Source organism: Quercus robur, chromosome 10 (assembly GCF_932294415.1).
Source record: "Quercus robur chromosome 10, dhQueRobu3.1, whole genome shotgun sequence".
NCBI classification, from domain to species: Eukaryota; Viridiplantae; Streptophyta; class Magnoliopsida; order Fagales; family Fagaceae; genus Quercus; species Quercus robur.
The window spans coordinates 31,267,479-31,284,699 of record NC_065543.1 but is presented as its reverse complement, the minus strand read 5'-3'; the positions used below and the strand labels follow the sequence as shown (position 1 = coordinate 31,284,699).

At 31.5% G+C, this 17,221-nt stretch overlaps 1 protein-coding gene across 1 annotated transcript; it reads right to left on the bottom strand.

Moving 5' to 3' along the window:
• Positions 1–1,862: 1,862 nt before the first annotated feature.
• On the bottom strand, positions 1,863–6,961 carry LOC126703708 (beta-glucosidase 44-like). Its single transcript, XM_050402766.1, has 11 exons — positions 6,567–6,961; positions 4,856–4,914; positions 4,371–4,446; positions 4,195–4,266; positions 3,959–4,046; positions 3,581–3,833; positions 3,367–3,482; positions 2,800–3,017; positions 2,652–2,683; positions 2,456–2,558; positions 1,863–2,342 (listed from the first exon to the last, which is right to left on the bottom strand). Exons 1-11 carry the CDS (start codon positions 6,856–6,858, stop codon positions 2,065–2,067), a joined length of 1,587 nt encoding a protein of 528 aa, XP_050258723.1. The 5' UTR covers positions 6,859–6,961; the 3' UTR covers positions 1,863–2,064.
• Positions 6,962–17,221: the final 10,260 nt, after the last annotated feature.

Sequence of the window (17,221 nt, the reverse complement as noted above, 5' to 3'; positions counted from 1 at the left end):
TTATTTTCTGTTTCAAAAAATAATTTTCTATTTTTGAAACTAAAAAACTTGTTTGACAACCTAAAATTGATAGAAAATAAAAATTGTTCTCAAAACTCAATTTGTAAAATAAATTGAAAACATGCAAAAAACTGTTTTCAGTTTCTAATTTTCAAAAGTCAATGAAAACACGCATTTAATTTAATGAATCTATCTTATTTAATGAGTTAGCATTAGAGTTCAAATCTTAGTAACAACATATTTTAGTATTTTCTATTTTTTTTCAAAAAATTATATTTTTAATTTCAACTAACCAAACATATTTTTTATTTCAAAAATACAAGAAATTTTTTTTTTCATTATATTCTCAAAAACAAGTTTTTGAAAATAGAAAATAAAAACTGTCACCAAACATAACCTTACTATTCTAAAAAAAAAAAAAAAAAAAAAAATTCTACAACTAACAATAAATACCTTTGTTTTTTAGAGAAACTAACAATAAATAGTAAATACTAAATCATCTTTTCGTGGTTGGTGACATGTCCATTTATAAGGCATATTGAAATTGCTTTAATATCTTTATCCCATAGTTTACAATTTGACTTGGTAGTGAATTTAATTAAGATCACTTCAACAACTAATAATAAAATATTGAATTATCTTTTCGTGATTGGTGTTGAAAATTTGGACGTCTTGTGTGTTACTCTATATAGCAGTACTCCATTAGAGGTTCTTGGCAAATCTTCTAGGAAAAGAAGGGCTCAGGAATATTCACTCAGATCAGATAGCATGAACAAGTTTCATGTATAACTGAGGTAGAAGACTCCGACATCCTGTGCATAAATTTGGCATCCCAAGTGAGTGTAAATTCTAAGCCTAAAAAGGACAGTGATAGAAAAAGGAGAGGGAAAATTGAGAAGTCAAAGAAAAGTAATAGCAAGAGCTCTGAGAGTAAAAAGAGCAGTATCTTGAATTTCTTTTCTTTAATCTTTTGATTTTTATGTAAGCTATATTTTGTTTCTTTCTTTATTTTTCAGTTCCTTAAGGAGTTCCTTGAAGCATTTATTCAGTCCAAAGAAGAAGATTGCTGGAGGCTGGAGCAGCTCATTTTTGTTTTTTGATCATTAAAATTATGGTTTGGAAGTGGAACTGGAGACAAAATGTGAACGATAAATAGGACTAATGGCTTAAAAATATAGCTTATGTGATATCTAAGCATGAGAAAACATGTCAATTAGAATATGCAAAATTTGAAAAAACTATGATAAAAGGAAATGCTGCCAGCTAGCTATAGGTTCAGCTTTGGTGGGAAAAACAAAACTAAAAAGCAAGACTTCACCATGTTAAATGATTCATAAACTGAGGTAGCATTTGCCGAAGAATTCAGATAAGCAATGATAAGATAGGTGAAACCATTTTCTCATAAAGTGTTGTTGTCCTGTAATTTTATCATACAGTGACAAGATGCTATCTTTCTTAAACATAGATTGAATCTTTTAAGTTCTTAATAACATAAAGAATGAGCAACCGGTTGATGATTTGATAAGAAAGAGAGTATCTTTGGAATGCACATCTAGTTTAGGTTTCTCACAAGGGATTGTCCTGAGTTGCCCCAAGTGTTGTGTTAAATTTGATTGTTATCAAGTGAATTTTTTTTTAACATTTTCTTGGCTATCACTATTTAAGAATTGAGATTAGGATGTATCTCCCTGTAAACTTGTCTTGAATTCTATGCTACTTTTTCTGCACCTTCATTTCTTTTGGCATTTACAAATCCAAGCAGTTTACTAGCATTTTACCCTCGCAAAATGTCCCCTGTACTCATTGGTAAACTATAAGGGTTGCATATGTTTGGTGTGCGCATCACAAGGCCATAACAATCATTGCAGAAGTCATCGAAAGACATTCTTAAAATTTCATGGTTATTTCCATATGATTACAGTTTAAGAAAGAAAAAGAAAAAAAGCTTTATTAATGTAGAAGTAAACAGAAGGGAAGAACCTTAGCACCTGCATTAGTACCTTGATATTAGTTATAGTTTACTGCATAACACCATTTCTAATTAACAAGAACATAGCTGGCTGCTTAATGCTTGTTTCTTTGAAGTAGACGCTTGAACCAATAGGCAGACATCTTTGGATACCTCTTGAGGTTGGCGAAATCAACATAGACAATTCCAAACCTTGAAGTGTAACCTAATCTCCATTCAAAGTTGTCAAGCAATGACCATGCAAAGTAACCAACAACATTTGCTCCTTCATCAACGGCCTTCTTCAATTGAGTCAAATAGCCTTTGTAGAAGTTGATTCTAGTAGTGTCGTGCAATCCCTTAGAAATTGTGACATTACCCGGGTCATCCATGCCTGCAAAACAAACATCAATGTTTATTTCAAACTCATTTTCTTTCAACTCACATAATGAACAAAATACAAAAGTTTAATAGGAGGAATTAAAAAGACATGTAACCGACTCCTACCATTTTCAGATAGAATCACAGTAGGGTTTCCATAATGCTCTTTTATGTACGTTATGGCTTTGTACAACCCCCATGGTACATTGTAGAGCCAATAAGAATTTGCCTGCAAATGTCCAATTAAACATAAATAAAATTAAAATTTGAATTGTGCAGTGACATAATTATGAAATGATGTGTAAGATTGGATTGTAGTTACTTTTGGACCAATAAGCACTCCTTTCTTTTTATCTGCAAAGTTAATGAAAAATACAAAGGACATTAGAAAATACCGTTCAAAATGAATAGGGTTGAGTGACAAAATAACTTACATATACTAAATTTAGAGGAGGAGGGGAATAACTTACAAGCAAATCCAGCATTCCAATCCTGCTGGTAGCCTAAAACTTTTGGTTTTGATTTATGTGGATCATACATGTAGTAAGCAGTATATTGGTTGATGCCCACAAAATCCATTGAACCTTTCACCATCTTAACCTCCTCTTTTGTGAACTTGGGTAGTCTATCCCCAACAATATATTGCATTGTTCTTGGATACTCACCATATACAATGGGATGAATAAACCTATGTGAAGTAAGATCAATTACAACCAAGCTCTTTGTTTATATAAAAAGAATTGTGAGTAGTATCTAAAATTCTATTTTTTTTTTCTCTTATTCCCATTTACTTACAAATTATTCATAAATAATAGGAAAATGTCATTAGTTTTCTATTCCATATATATATATATTTATAGAATTTTTCCACAATTGCATAATATATTTTTGAAAATAAGTTTTATATCCAACTCACTACCAATGACAAATGAGTTTTATCTAATAGTTTTTCAATGGTAACTATATCAGTAAGGCCGAAAGTTTTGATCAAAGACACCAAACACGAGGAGATAAATGTTGGTCTTAAAGATTTTTACCATCCAACATGGAAGTCTCTTGCTCTTTGAGCTGCATAGTTATCAGCTTTAGATCTGGTAAGAGGTTCGTACCAAACGAAATCCAAAAGAATTCCAATTCTTCCTTTTTGTTTTTCCTGAAAATCACATATATATTAGTTAAATTAAGCTTTAATGCCTTTTAATGAATTAAACAAAATCATCTTATTGAAAGAAAAAAAAATGCTAATCTTACTTGATACTTTTCCCGATATCTCTGCACTGCAGCTGCATGAGCTAAAATCAAATGATGGGCAACAATATATGGCTCAGTTGCAGAATTTCCAGCTGTACAATTTCCATATGGCTTGGAGCACCTTCCAGGAGCAAAGAACCCATTATCATATCCAAGAGCAGCCACCACCCTAGGTTCATTAAATGTCATCCAATTCTTCACTCTGTCTCCAAATGTCCTGAAACAGAAGTCTGCATAATCGGCGAAGTCTTTCCTGTAAGGTTTGAAAATTTTATCAAATTCCAAATCTTTATAGAAACAACTTCTTATGTTGGACATTTAATCAACCTCAATTTTCTAACAAGGAAATATATGATAAAAAATTTATTAGGTACTTACACGACTTGGTCACTTAATAATCCCTTGTACTTCTTCTCAAGTGCTAAGGGAAGATCATAATGGTATAGATTTGCATATGGAGTAATGCCTACAGAACATTTAGAGGTATTGTGGTTATTCAATTATCATACCCTTCTTTGATCACATAGTATGAATACTCAAGTTTAATACTTTGAGTTGGAGCTCAAATTGCCCTTATGAGAAAATGTTTTTTTTACTTGGCCATTGCAATTTACCTCTTTTTAGCAAGTAGTTGATCAATCTATTGTAGTATGCCACACCTTTGTGATTTACTTTCCCGGTTCCATCTACATTATTAACAAGGAGTTGCACAGGATTTAATAGGGCAAGTAATAATGTTGTATACCATAATATGTCCTGATGTGATGAATAAACATGCTGATGAAATTACCTGGGAAAATTCTGGACCATGAAATTGAGAACCGGTATGCATCAAAGTTGAGCTTTTTCATTATATCAATATCTTCCTGTAACAACAGAAACATTTTATATTTCAGAGTTTCCCTTATATCAGAAATAGCTATAATGATGCATCAAAATTTGCTACTGCTACTGTTAATCCCTGCTCAAGTTGACTCTGTTACCCGACCATTTTAGATGCCATTGGATGTGCAAATTGTATTATTATTATTATTATTACTAATTAATATGAGTTTCATCATGGGACAAATTGAAAATGACTTGAGGATCACTTAAGTAATTGATGGCATAATTGGAATCACGATGAAATTTGTGTGTAAGCTCCCTCTGAAGAGACTTGCCCCCCACACTCTACAAACACTTATATTTAAAATTTGTTATAATGAGCTCAATTTTATTTTCTAAAAAAGGCAGAACAAAGGACCCTTCTTGTTTCGTTGCTATAAGAGCACTTACTTTATAACGGTGATACTGGTCCACGGAAACATCTGCAGTCCCATTGTTTGCAACAATCCCTGTTTCAAATTCAAGTGAAATAATAAATATTTGAAACAAGTGGCACTAATAAATAAATATTTGACACTACTAATTCAAATCGAATTTTAACATGCCTATTTTTATTAAGAGAATCAAGTTAGAATACTTCCTCCGAATTATAGGAAAGAAATTCTCTATTTTTCTTATTTTTAGTTACTTTTAATTAATCTCACATGCAAAAAGGTCAGACCTGTCAGTCTGTTTGTGCACATTTTGTTTTTAGCTTTCAGGTTTTGTTTAAATAAAATAAAATAAAGCTTTTTAAAGGCTTACTTTTACTTTTTTTTTTCTTTTCTTTTCAAAAAGGGATTTAGTAAAAAATTGAAAAAATGACTTTTTTTTATGTCTTAAAAGAGATTAAATTCTATAAGAATGTGATGTAAAACTCACGGTTTACTCTTTCAATCCTAACATGCTACATCAGCTTATCACATATTTAAGAATAAATACAATTGCATCTAATCAATTCTAATACTCATATTTTTTTTTCGAGGAATAATACCCATATATAAATCCAACTAAATTAAAAATTTATTGAAATGTTATTAGGTATGGTTTGATATATTAAATTTTAAATAAAATATTGATGTGACAATTTCTTATTAGATGGTATAAAATATGAGTTTTATATCCTATCTTATCAAATTCAAACCCTTTAAAAAATACACAACTACATACTCCACTCTATACCCTACAAATAATAAGAATTTGACACATGTTATTCTATTTAATTAGATGCTAATTTTTTGGCTTTTTATATTCCGAACTTTGGGCTTGTTTGGTAATTAAGTTTGAGTAAGGTATTTTGGATATTTTTAATATATGTATATGTGAAAAAGTATGTTGAAATATGTGTAAGTATGTTTGTGGGTAAAAAAATGTGTTGATTAGATTACCAAACGGACCCAGTTTCCTAAAAAAATTAAAACAAAAAACCAACACATGTTCACCAGCCGCCATCACCGGTCCAATCGGCAGAGCGAGAATAGTAATAAGGAAATCAACCAATTCCTTTGCTGCTTCAGCGAAGAGCGCTTGGTGACTCTTTTTGTCAATCAAAAGCTTCAGGCTTACCTTAGCGGCTGCCATGTTTTGTATGCTGCTTAGAGCACTTACCTTAGTGGCTACCTTAGGTCCACACCTACCAACACAGGGTTTTGTTGTGTTTATTCTACTGTGTGGCACGGTGCTTCCTGGCTTTCAATTCGTGAAAATTTTCAATTTCTGTGATGCTGATTGATTAATTGTGGTAATCAAAGTACGGACAAAAGGTTACTCACTGACTTGTACCAATTTGGGGTTGAGTATCTAGTGAATTTTTGATGGATTGTTTGCTGGTGGTGACCGGTGAAGATGTGTTGGGTTTTATTTTTTTTTGGTAGCTGGCTGGCCAGCTGAGGTGTGGACCTGGCGGCAGTAGTGGATGGCCGATGACAACGTTGGTGATCTCTTTCTAGTGGAGCCGGTGAAGTTGGTAGTGGTGGACCGGTGATGGTGGCTGATATCCAATTATATATACTTTATCCTAATAATGCTAAGTGCTAACTCAAAAGAATTGATTCTTAAAAGAAATAAAAGAAAAAAAGACTGGAAGAATTAGATTAACATGGTTATGGATATTAGAAATAACCTGGAATTTTAACAAAGGTATCCCAAATGCTGGGCCCACGACCATCCTTGTGGGCCATGCCTTCCACTTGATATGCAGAAGTGGCCGTTCCGAACACAAAGCCCTTCGGAAACTTGTCTCTGCTAAGTCCACCACTGTCCAAACTCATGCTCTCAGTCTCTGGGTCTGAGAATAAACCTTCATTCTTGGGCTCTGTAGTACCACTTGCATGAAGCACCACACATTGGATAACAACAACAACAACACTAAGCAAGAACAACCACGTTGACATTGGAGCTATTCCTATTCTCATCTTGAAGCCACAGATACATACACACAAAAAGAAGGATAAAGAGAGAGCGAGAGCGAGAGAGAGAGAGAGAGAGTATTGGCCGTGAAGAATGTTATGTGTGCGAGTGAGCAATTATATAGACAAGCAATAATACAGAGAATTTGGATTTAATTCAGAAGAGTATAATGGTCAATAAGATGCGTTGGCAATTTATAATTTGGGGACAAGGAATATAATTAATATTCATTTCAACAACTAGCAATAAAATATTGAGCTATCTTTTTGGAGAGTTGTGACGTGGGCAATATTTTCACAACACTTTCATAATAAATCTTAAATGACACGTAATTATGAATTGTTATCGGTAGGACAAAAAAGTAAATTTAGTGGTATGCTTAAATTTGAACCAATAACAACTAATCATCTATAATTTGTTGAGAAAATATTGTAAAAATATGTTTTTGTGTTGAGTGACACGTCAATTTATATAGTTTATAAAAATTTGTAATTTCCTTGTTATTGCTATATTTGCGAGATATATATATATATATATATATATATATATATATTTATTTACAAATTTTATGTGAGTATTTTGGCTTGTTGAGTACAACCTTGTTTTTTCATTAATTAATTGGAGACTTGGAGTGGATATAAGTATAGTTATATTTTTTTTTAAAAAGTACATACATAATTAATAAACTAAAACAAGCTGAAAATTGTTTTTTTTTTGTGCTTATTTTTATAATTTATACAAAGAATGGTGTAAGGTAAATCATTTCACTCTTTTTATTAGGCATCACTCAATTTATCCATCATATTATTATATACTATTCTTTGAGTGCGCGCTCATACACGTGCTCAGAGACTCTTTTATTTTTTTTTTTGGTAAAAATGAATAATTTGCATCTATTATAATTTAGAAATATATTTTTAAAATTTTTTTATTAATTTTTTTTTATTTTTCAAACAAATAAAAATGATAAACTTTATAGATAAGTAGTAATTGTAATTTCTTTTTTGAACATGAAGGGAAAAAAAATTCTAAATTTTAGGAGTTCTCATTTTGAATTCAAAATGAAATTTGTTATTTAACATTTATGACCCTATTTCTAAATAAATTTACTATTCATTAATAAATGTATCTTTGAATCACAAAAAAATCCAGTTAAAAAATAAATCCTTTTATATATAGTAAGTATAGATGATAAAAAGTAAAATAGAAAAATTACACGTAATAGTTGGACGATATCAATAACGTGAACATAATCTTTTAAATCAAATTCTATTCACAAAATTTAAAATATTATTAATTAAATTTAAAGAAATTGGCATATTATATTAATGATAATTATTCTTTACAATTTACTTGTTAAAATTACCATAGTACCCATTTTGATTTTTTTTTTTTTCCGCTAGAGTACACTGCCTGACGCATGGACTAACTTCGCAGACCCAAAAAGGCACGCGCGTGATTTGTCATTTGCAGCAGAAGGGACCATTCCTCAAGGTTGACATGTCCTTTTCCTTTCCCTTAGTTTATTTATTATTATTATTAATTATTTTTTTGGTGAATGCATTTTATCTCAAAAATGAGTTTATGCAAAAGATCTCTGTCGGTCGGCTTGGTTGCGTTGGATATATTCCAGTCCAAGAAACCAACACTCAAACTGAAAGGATAAAGCCCTATTTGGATTTTTTTTTTCATCATTAATAACTCCTCATTTAATTTTCATCATTCATCACTTAAAATACCCTAACTCCTTACCCGAAGTCTGTTTGACATACATTACTCAACTTGTCATCACTCAAAATTTTCAACTTTTTGTGAACCCTATACTTGAAACTTGGTTAGAGCAAACACCACCATAATCAACGGCCAAACCAAAACTTACAAACACCACCATAATCCACAGCCCTTGAACAACCACCGAATCAACCCAACGCACCAAACCCCAAATCCACGGCCAAACCATAATCACACCCACTTCTAAAATCTCAAACCAAATACCAAACCCACACCAGTGACCACCACAATCATACCCACTTCTCAAATCTCAAACCATATACCACCATAATCAAACCCACGGCCCATGCCCACTGGAAACCCACAACTTGAAACCCGATCTAAAACCCACGGCCACAACCTAAACCCATAGACGAGACCCACCCCCGCTGAAACAGACCCATAGACAAAACCCACCATTGAAACGCTGGCCACTAATTCAACTCTAGCCATCGATTCAACTTCACCACCGAAACGCCACACATCAATACCCAACTCCACCATTGAAACGCCACCACAGACGAGAAGAGATAGATTAGAGAAAAACAACCAGAATAGAGAGAAGAGTAAGGAAACGGAGAATAGAGAAATAGAGAGTAAAGGCAAAAGGTGTTTTCAGTTGGACGGGACACTGATAGTGCGACTCGTTTGTGCTGAAAAATTACAAAATTGCCATTGGAAATAGAGTTTTGGAAACTGAAAACACCTAAAATGTGTTTTCAGTTTCCATAATTCATCATTCAAAAATCAGATAATTGAGTGATGGAAACAAAAACTGAGTTATGATGCCAAACACACTTCTCAGCTGTAGGATCCACATATTTTGAGTTACGGGTGATGCAAACATAGTTATGAGTTATGGAAATCATAAATCCAAACAGCCCCTAAGTATTTGGAGACTTCAATCCGCTGCCAACTATTGAAACCATCCAAATCCCAACGAGTCAAGTCGATTTGAACGGGTCTTTGGAAAATCCTAATGTACATATTGGTTTGCCAATTTGAAGACAGAAATAAATACCACATTATCTTCCACTTATTTTTTATTTTTTATTTTTTTAAAGAGTGTTTTAACCTATGGCATATGTTCTTGATGATAGCTCTTTATCATCAGATCAAGACACCAATCGATTTTTGGTGTAGGCGGGGATTTGATTAAACTTCAAATCTCTTATTCAACCATCAGAAATTTTACCAGTTGAGCTAACTGGAACCCACTTCATTCTAATACATTAAACTAATTTAATGATGCATTGTATTATATTAATATTTATTCCATTTAGAAATGAATCACAAACCTTCTTATTTATTTTTAGGTCAAGAAGTCTAAAAATAGACCATACTTTGTGTATAGTATTGTCTAGGCATGGAAATTTAAAGTCTAATAGTCTAGGATTAGAAGCTTATATCTACAGACTCTGCTCCAAAATAAATAAATAAATAAATAAAGAAGCTTATATCTACGGACATGGTTATACTCTACCTATAAAAAATTTGCTTTGAATTAACGGTTACCTTTATTTATTTATTTTTGTTGATAACTATCAGTTACCTTTACTGATCTTATACTAAAGTTACTATTGTTATTTTTCAAATTATCAAACAATAGAATTTCACCCATGTTAATGATGGTAACTAGTTGGTGTCCATTTCAGAACAACTTATTTAATTTTTTGTTAAAAATTGTTTGCTAAAAGTATGTTAACGTATATTTGTACTTTAAAAAATGAGAAAAAAAAAAGAGGTTTTAAAAAATTTATATAAATTTAATTGTATATATTTGGAAATAGTTTATCTAGCTTTTTGTTGAAAATACTATAGATAAAAGATAAAAGATAAAAGCTAAATAAAATAAGTAAGTAACTCACGTGAGATCCACAAATAGTATTAAAAAAAAAAGAAAAAAAAAATAAGTTGGCTTATAAGTGCATCCCAAACTAATGGGTGTGTTTGGATAGAACTTATTTTGCTGAAACTGAAAACTGAAAACTGAAAACACTGTAGCAAAATAATTTTTAAATGTGTGAATAGTGCTGTGGGACCCATTTTTAATGAAAAAATTGATAAAAAATGAAATTTGTGGGTCCGTGAACAGTGCATATTTGCACTGTTTACTGCAGAAGTCAACATTTGCGGTTACTGTTCATTGAACAGTAACCGCAACGCAACACTCAAAACGCGTGAAAACCAAAAAAAAAAAAAAAAAAAGGAACAAACGCAGACGCAAACGTGGAAGAAACGTGGATCCAAACATTGCCAATATTACCAAACCAAAAAGCCAAAAAGTTAGGGTATGTTTGGTAATTGTGTTTTTCTCTTATTTTTTGTTTCCAAAAACAATTTTCTATTTTTGAGACTAAAAAACTTGTTTGATAACCTAAAATGAATAGAAAACAAAAATTATTCCCAAAACTCAATTTGTGAAGGAAATTGAAAACAAGCAAAATGTTGTTTTTAGTTTCTAGTTTTCAAAGCCAATGAAAACATGAATTTGATTTAATGAATCCATTCCATTTAATGAGTTAGTGCCAAAGTTCGAATCCTAATAACAACATATTTCAGTATTTTATATTTTTTTCTTCAAAAACCTTTTTTTTTTTTTTAATTTCAACTAATCAAACATGTTTTTTATTTAAAAAATATAAGAAAATTATTATTTTTTAATTCCCAAAAACAAGTTTTTGAAAATAGAAAACAAATGCTATTTACCAAAATAACCTTAGCTTTTTTCTTTAATTTTAATTTTTTTTTTTGGAATCAAATGAAAAGAGAAGTTAGCTTATTAGCTAGTCCAAAACTAATAAGCAAAAAGCTAGCTTAATAGTTTTAATTTTAACGCTAATAAATCAAAGATATACACTTGTCAGCCTAAAAATTATTGACTAAGTAAGATTTTAGCTTTTATTGAAGATGTTTTGTTGGGAAAAAGTAGTACTGGTATGGGGCCATCTTGCTCTACCCCATAAGAGCATATCCAACAGGCTCTCTAAAGTCATTTTTGGATAGAAAAACAAAAAAAAAAAAAAAAAAAAAAAAAATCCTCCAACCATCTCTTTACCTCTATATTTTTTTCTTCTTCTTAGAGTTGCTATAGTAGCTCTCTTGACATGGAGAGCACTGTAGCAACTTCAAATGAATTTTTCTCCTTAAGAGCATCTTTAATAGGCTCTTTAAATTTTTGTACTCTTTGGAGAATGAACAGTTTATTTTTATATTTTAGCTATCTACTTTTTTAAATACACTTTCCAATAAACTTTCTATCCTTTTATCTATCCAATTAAATATTATTTCTTCATTTTTTTTAAAATATTTCTTTGTTTGCTTTTTCAATCTTCCTTTGTTCATTTCTAATGGCTATTTTTTTCAAATACTCAATAACCATATTATTTAAATCTCCCAATAGTAAAAATTTAAAATTTTTTCCTAATAATATTTTTTTAACAAATCTGTGAAGCACTTGTGTGATAAAGATGTAGTGAGCTATATGTCATCTAATTTTAATTAAAAATACTACATTCACAATATTTTTCACAATAAATCTTATGTGATAAGTTTTTGTTGGTCCTAATTTGCACTCGTCATTGAAATTATTTGTTTACTCACTAATAATAGCCAATAACAATCTTTCACTTAAGATTTATTATGAAAATATAGTGAAAATATTATAGTAGCATTTCTTAATTTTAATTTCTTATTCTTTATTTTATTTTTCATCCATATGATTTCTAATTTTCTTTTCTTTTTCTACCTCGTCTCCTCCAGGACCTCCACACTGGCCTTTTTTTTTTTTTCTTTTTCTACAGAACGCTGCATATCCTTGAGAGAAGGTTGGTCGAGATTGAGTCATCGGAAGGACAAAACTGATGGAGTCACCATGCAGCACCACCTCGTTTGCCTCCCCACCACCAAACTAAGTCAGATCGGCCTATCTTCTTCTTCTTTTTTTTTTTTTTTTCCTTTTTTTGTTGTTCTAATTCAACTTTGTTGTTATAATAAGAATTGGATTTTGTTTTGTATTTTTTGTTTGGGTTATGTGAGACGTTTGAGTCTTTGAGAGAGAAGCAAAGAGACTAAAACAAAGTGATGAGAGGAGAGAGAAAGAACTGTTTTTTATTTAGTTGTTTGATTTTTTTAAGCTAGTTTCCAACAACTAACATATTCCTTTTTCTTTTTCTTTTTTCCTATACACTAGCAACTAGCATTTTCCTCAGAATTTGACTGGAATTTAAATAAACAACACTTTCTTATTCCTAATTGATGATAAGAACAAAATTTCTCATTAAAAATAATGTTTTTTTTTATACAATTTTTCATAATTTGTTAAGTTGTCAAGTTATGATTGAAGCAATTAATATTACTATTACTATTATGTAGCTCATATATCATTTTCAGTTATGTCAATAATTGTGAAAAAAAATTATGAAAAATGTTGTATACATAAGCTTATTAAATTAAATAAGGAACAATGGAATATTTTGTACCGAAAAAGGTTTCTTTCCAAAATAATTTGGATAGAAACCTTCAAACTCCTCTTATATTTTTTTATTAAATGTGAATTTTGAAAATCTAACCGTTGGATTGTATGTTTTTATTATATCTTCTATTCTTGCAAAATTTCAAAAAAATCAAAGATCAATAGTTATGTTATTAATCAAATGTTTAAATTTTAATTTTTTGTAGTATAAAATTATGCATAAAAAATAAGTTTATTAATTGAATAGTAAATAACATCTGATTTGAATGAAATTTGACATGTATGTGAAGAGCATAAACAATATGTAATACAATGGTTAGATTTTCAAAATTTACATATAGTGAAAATGTACAAGAGAAGTTTGAATGATTTCACTCTAAACTAATTTGAAGAGAAATCTTGTTCATTTTCTACTCACTTTTCCCAATTGAATTAAAAGTGTCAAAGATTCGACATTTTTTAGTCCCATAAATTAGAGCAAAAGCCGAAAGGAAAAGAATTTTTTTTTTTTTTTTTTTTTTTTTTTGAGAATTGAAAGGAAAAGAATTTGAGGAAGAAAAGGAGGAGCATAGATTAGTGGAACTTTATCCTAATCGAGTTTGGATGGTCCATACTTGTCCTAGAACAAAACGGGAAGGGGAGAAAATAACAAAAAGAAAAACAAAAGGTTAAAGAGGACAATGAGCTCATCAAAAAAAAGAAAAAAAAGGAAAAAAAGAGGACAATGAGTTCAGGCCCTACCCGTAGAAGATTGGTCCCCTTCTGATTAGACAAGTTGCTGGTCAAAAAAGGAGCCCGTGAATAGGGCATAATTTCAAGTTGGTGATGTAACCTACAGTAATGGTTCAATTTGGACTGACTTAATTCAATCCATTCCACCTCATGAATGCATAAAAAATATGCAAAAATATCTCTTCATGTCCGTTTGTTAGGGTGCATTGGAAATTTGGCTGCCAGTAGCCCAATATTTTCAAAAATAATATATTCTTGTGGAAAAGAACAAAGATTTTGAGCTTGGCCATCTAGCTCCATTTTTTATCTATGAAATTGTAATTTTCACTCTATCGAATCAATTTACAATTATAAATCATTTAATTTATTAATTATTGGGATCTTAAGTTATAAAGGGAATCTTGCTCCCAACTTTTTTTTTTTATAGGAAAAATCTTCCTACCAACTAGTTGCTTTATTCTAGTTTATTTCCTCACAAACCTAATGTTCCACATTCAATTCTGAAGTATTTGTTATCTTTATACTTTTTTGTTAAAAAGAGACTCAGATTTCTTGGCGGGGAAAAAAAATGGGGGTTTTGGAGGGTGGGTTTTGAGATGGGAGAGTGGTGAAGGAGCTCTTTGAAGTTGAGTGAACATTTTTATGAGCCGGAAATGGTGTTAGTTGTGCATCAATTGCATGCCGCAAGGGTTACTCCACAAGAAAGGTAATATAACTTGGTGAAGAGAATTAGAGAAGTGGCTTATTGGTTGAAGGAAAAGGGAGCTTTGTGATTAAGGATTACTGGGGGTGATATAGGAATTATCCACAAAATTTATGAGCTCTCTGTCTTTAGGATCTGATAGGATTAGATTGGCTTATGAGTTTGTTTTTTATTTATCTTTGTTTTGTTTCCAGTTGTTATTTTTTCACATTGTCAATTGAAGTATTTGAATTGAGGTTGAAATACTATCTTGTTCCTTCTTCTCAATCAAAAAAAAAAAAAAAAAAACTATCTTGTTCCAAGCATTTCAAATGTATTATTTTAATCCTTTTAACTTTTATTTTTGTGTCAAAAGTAGGTGGCAATTAGACTGGTTGTCTGTTTAAATTTGTGTTTGGTACCCATGGCCATTAGCCATCCAATTCATTTAGGGCCCTTTTGGATAGAGGGAGAAAGGAAGGGGATTGGAGGAGAGTAAAGTAGAGTTGCCTAAAAATAGGATAATTTTGGGCTAAATCTACTCTACTCCTCCTTTCTCCCCCTCAATTCAAATGGACCATTAATCTAGGAGAGACCTAAATTGTGCATTTAACTAATTGTTCAATTCGCATACATGTTAAATGGGTGAGACCTAAATTGTGCACATTTTAACTAATTGTTAAATTTACATACAAACACTGAAAAACTTGGCAATAACCAAAATATCAAACTGGGCTTGTGCTGATTCAAAGTCATCATGCTTAGATGAATTGCCTTATCATATACTTGGACTAAATTACTTGTGACCCTAGTCATTCTATATACGTTTAGTTTATATGTCCACTTCCTTAAAAGTTTTCCCTTTTGGTCATTTTCAGCCGTTTTAGGTGCTTGCACTTTATTAGATTTCATAGGGGTATGCATTTCCCCTTAGTCTATGTGAGTCATGTGACTATCATTGTTTATCATAAATTTTAAGTCATATTTTTCTTTAGAAGAAAACAAAACTTCCACACCTTTGAATATTTCAATATAATTGTAATTACATTATGTTAGTGAAGGTTAAGCATAGCTTTGGATTGTTGGACTATAAAATATCTTTAGCCTAATGTATCCAAAGGAGTGTGTGTAATTGTCAATTAAGTGAAACTGCATTGTGTTGGGGGCGTTTTTTATTGTCGCCCATGTGATGTTAGGGGAGTCAAGACTGAGACTTGACTTTAGGCTTGAAACATGGCCCAAAGGTTATCGGTGAAGTGTGAAGGGCCCATTTTGCTCAAGGTCTAGGTTGCATCCAACAAAGATTATAATAAGGCCCAAAAATACCCCCTACAAAGATAAGCTAGCACAAAGGATAGCCCATCACAACAAGTGCTTAAATAATAGTCTAGCGATAAGCAAGAGAAATGTCTAACGGTAAATGCTTGGAAAATTAATAAATATATTTTCATAATAAAAATTATGCATTTCCTCCATAGTCGATTAATATAAAAGTGGGTCCATTATGACAAGTACACAAGAGAAAAATGGTTCAGTAGAGAACATGACAAACCTCCAGCAGCAGACGTCTGACAGGTTAATAAGTGTGTTTACATGGTAAAAATCATATATTTTTCTTATTATTATCAAGTTATCATGAGAGAAAACTTCCATAGTATCCAAAACATTATGACTTTCATCATAATAACAATAAACAAGGATTAAAGGCTTCATAATTGCAAGTAAAAGAGGAAAAAATAGGATGGAATGAAGAGAGAGAGATTCCAGCTCAGTGCAGCACATATTAAACTAAGATTTTTAGAATATCTATATGTGGGGCATGAATGGTGTAGTGTAGGCTATTTTTGAGTGAGTGGGTATTTAAGCTTGTGGTGGTGTGATGGAGTTAATGTTGAGGCTAAGACTTTTATGGGTAAAGAGTTATTTGTGACTAATTATGAAACATTTATGGGTTGTGAATATGCAGAAAAAGAAAGGGAATGTTTGAGGCTAAGTGAATGTGGGCTAAGGGAATGATTTATGAGCTTGGGGAGAGTTGAACCACAAGGCAAGTGACAAGAAAATTGAAAATTTCAGAGGGGTTTGGTGTCTACTTTTAAGGTGTTGGGATTTTCTAAGAAGATAGAATGTGACGTTTATGGGTAAGTGTATATGAGCATTTATAGACTAAAGGCTAGTTTCTGAACTAAGGGACTAACTTCTGGATTGAAAATAGTATGATGGATTAGGAATTTTATGATAAGATTTGTTATCCTCCATGAGTTGATGATAGTTCCCTTTTATAGTGAAGCTTAAGGGATTGATTAGCAAAAGTCCAAAAGGTAGGACTAATTCGGGGCACGACAACAGACTTAATTATCCTAGGATTTGGCCTAAAATGGGAGACTTGCTTTTGGGGTTGCTTTGCTTCTTTGGGCAATGTCACACATGGGTAAAAATCAACATAATCATGCATTAAATGCTAAGAATTCTGAGATTGTATTTAGCCAATGGGATTAAGGTAGGTATTAAGGAGGAATCCTAATACTGCAACTGAGATTTGGGCCCTAGGAAGTAGGATTTAACATCCCAAGACAGATGTCAAATTTTAAGTCTACTTCAGAGGGTTCCGCTGGAAATCCCTTTATACCCTCCAAACCACATGTTCCCAAAATTTCCCCTTTAGGATTCATGGGCTTGGTTCATGAACTAATTACATACATTTTTAATA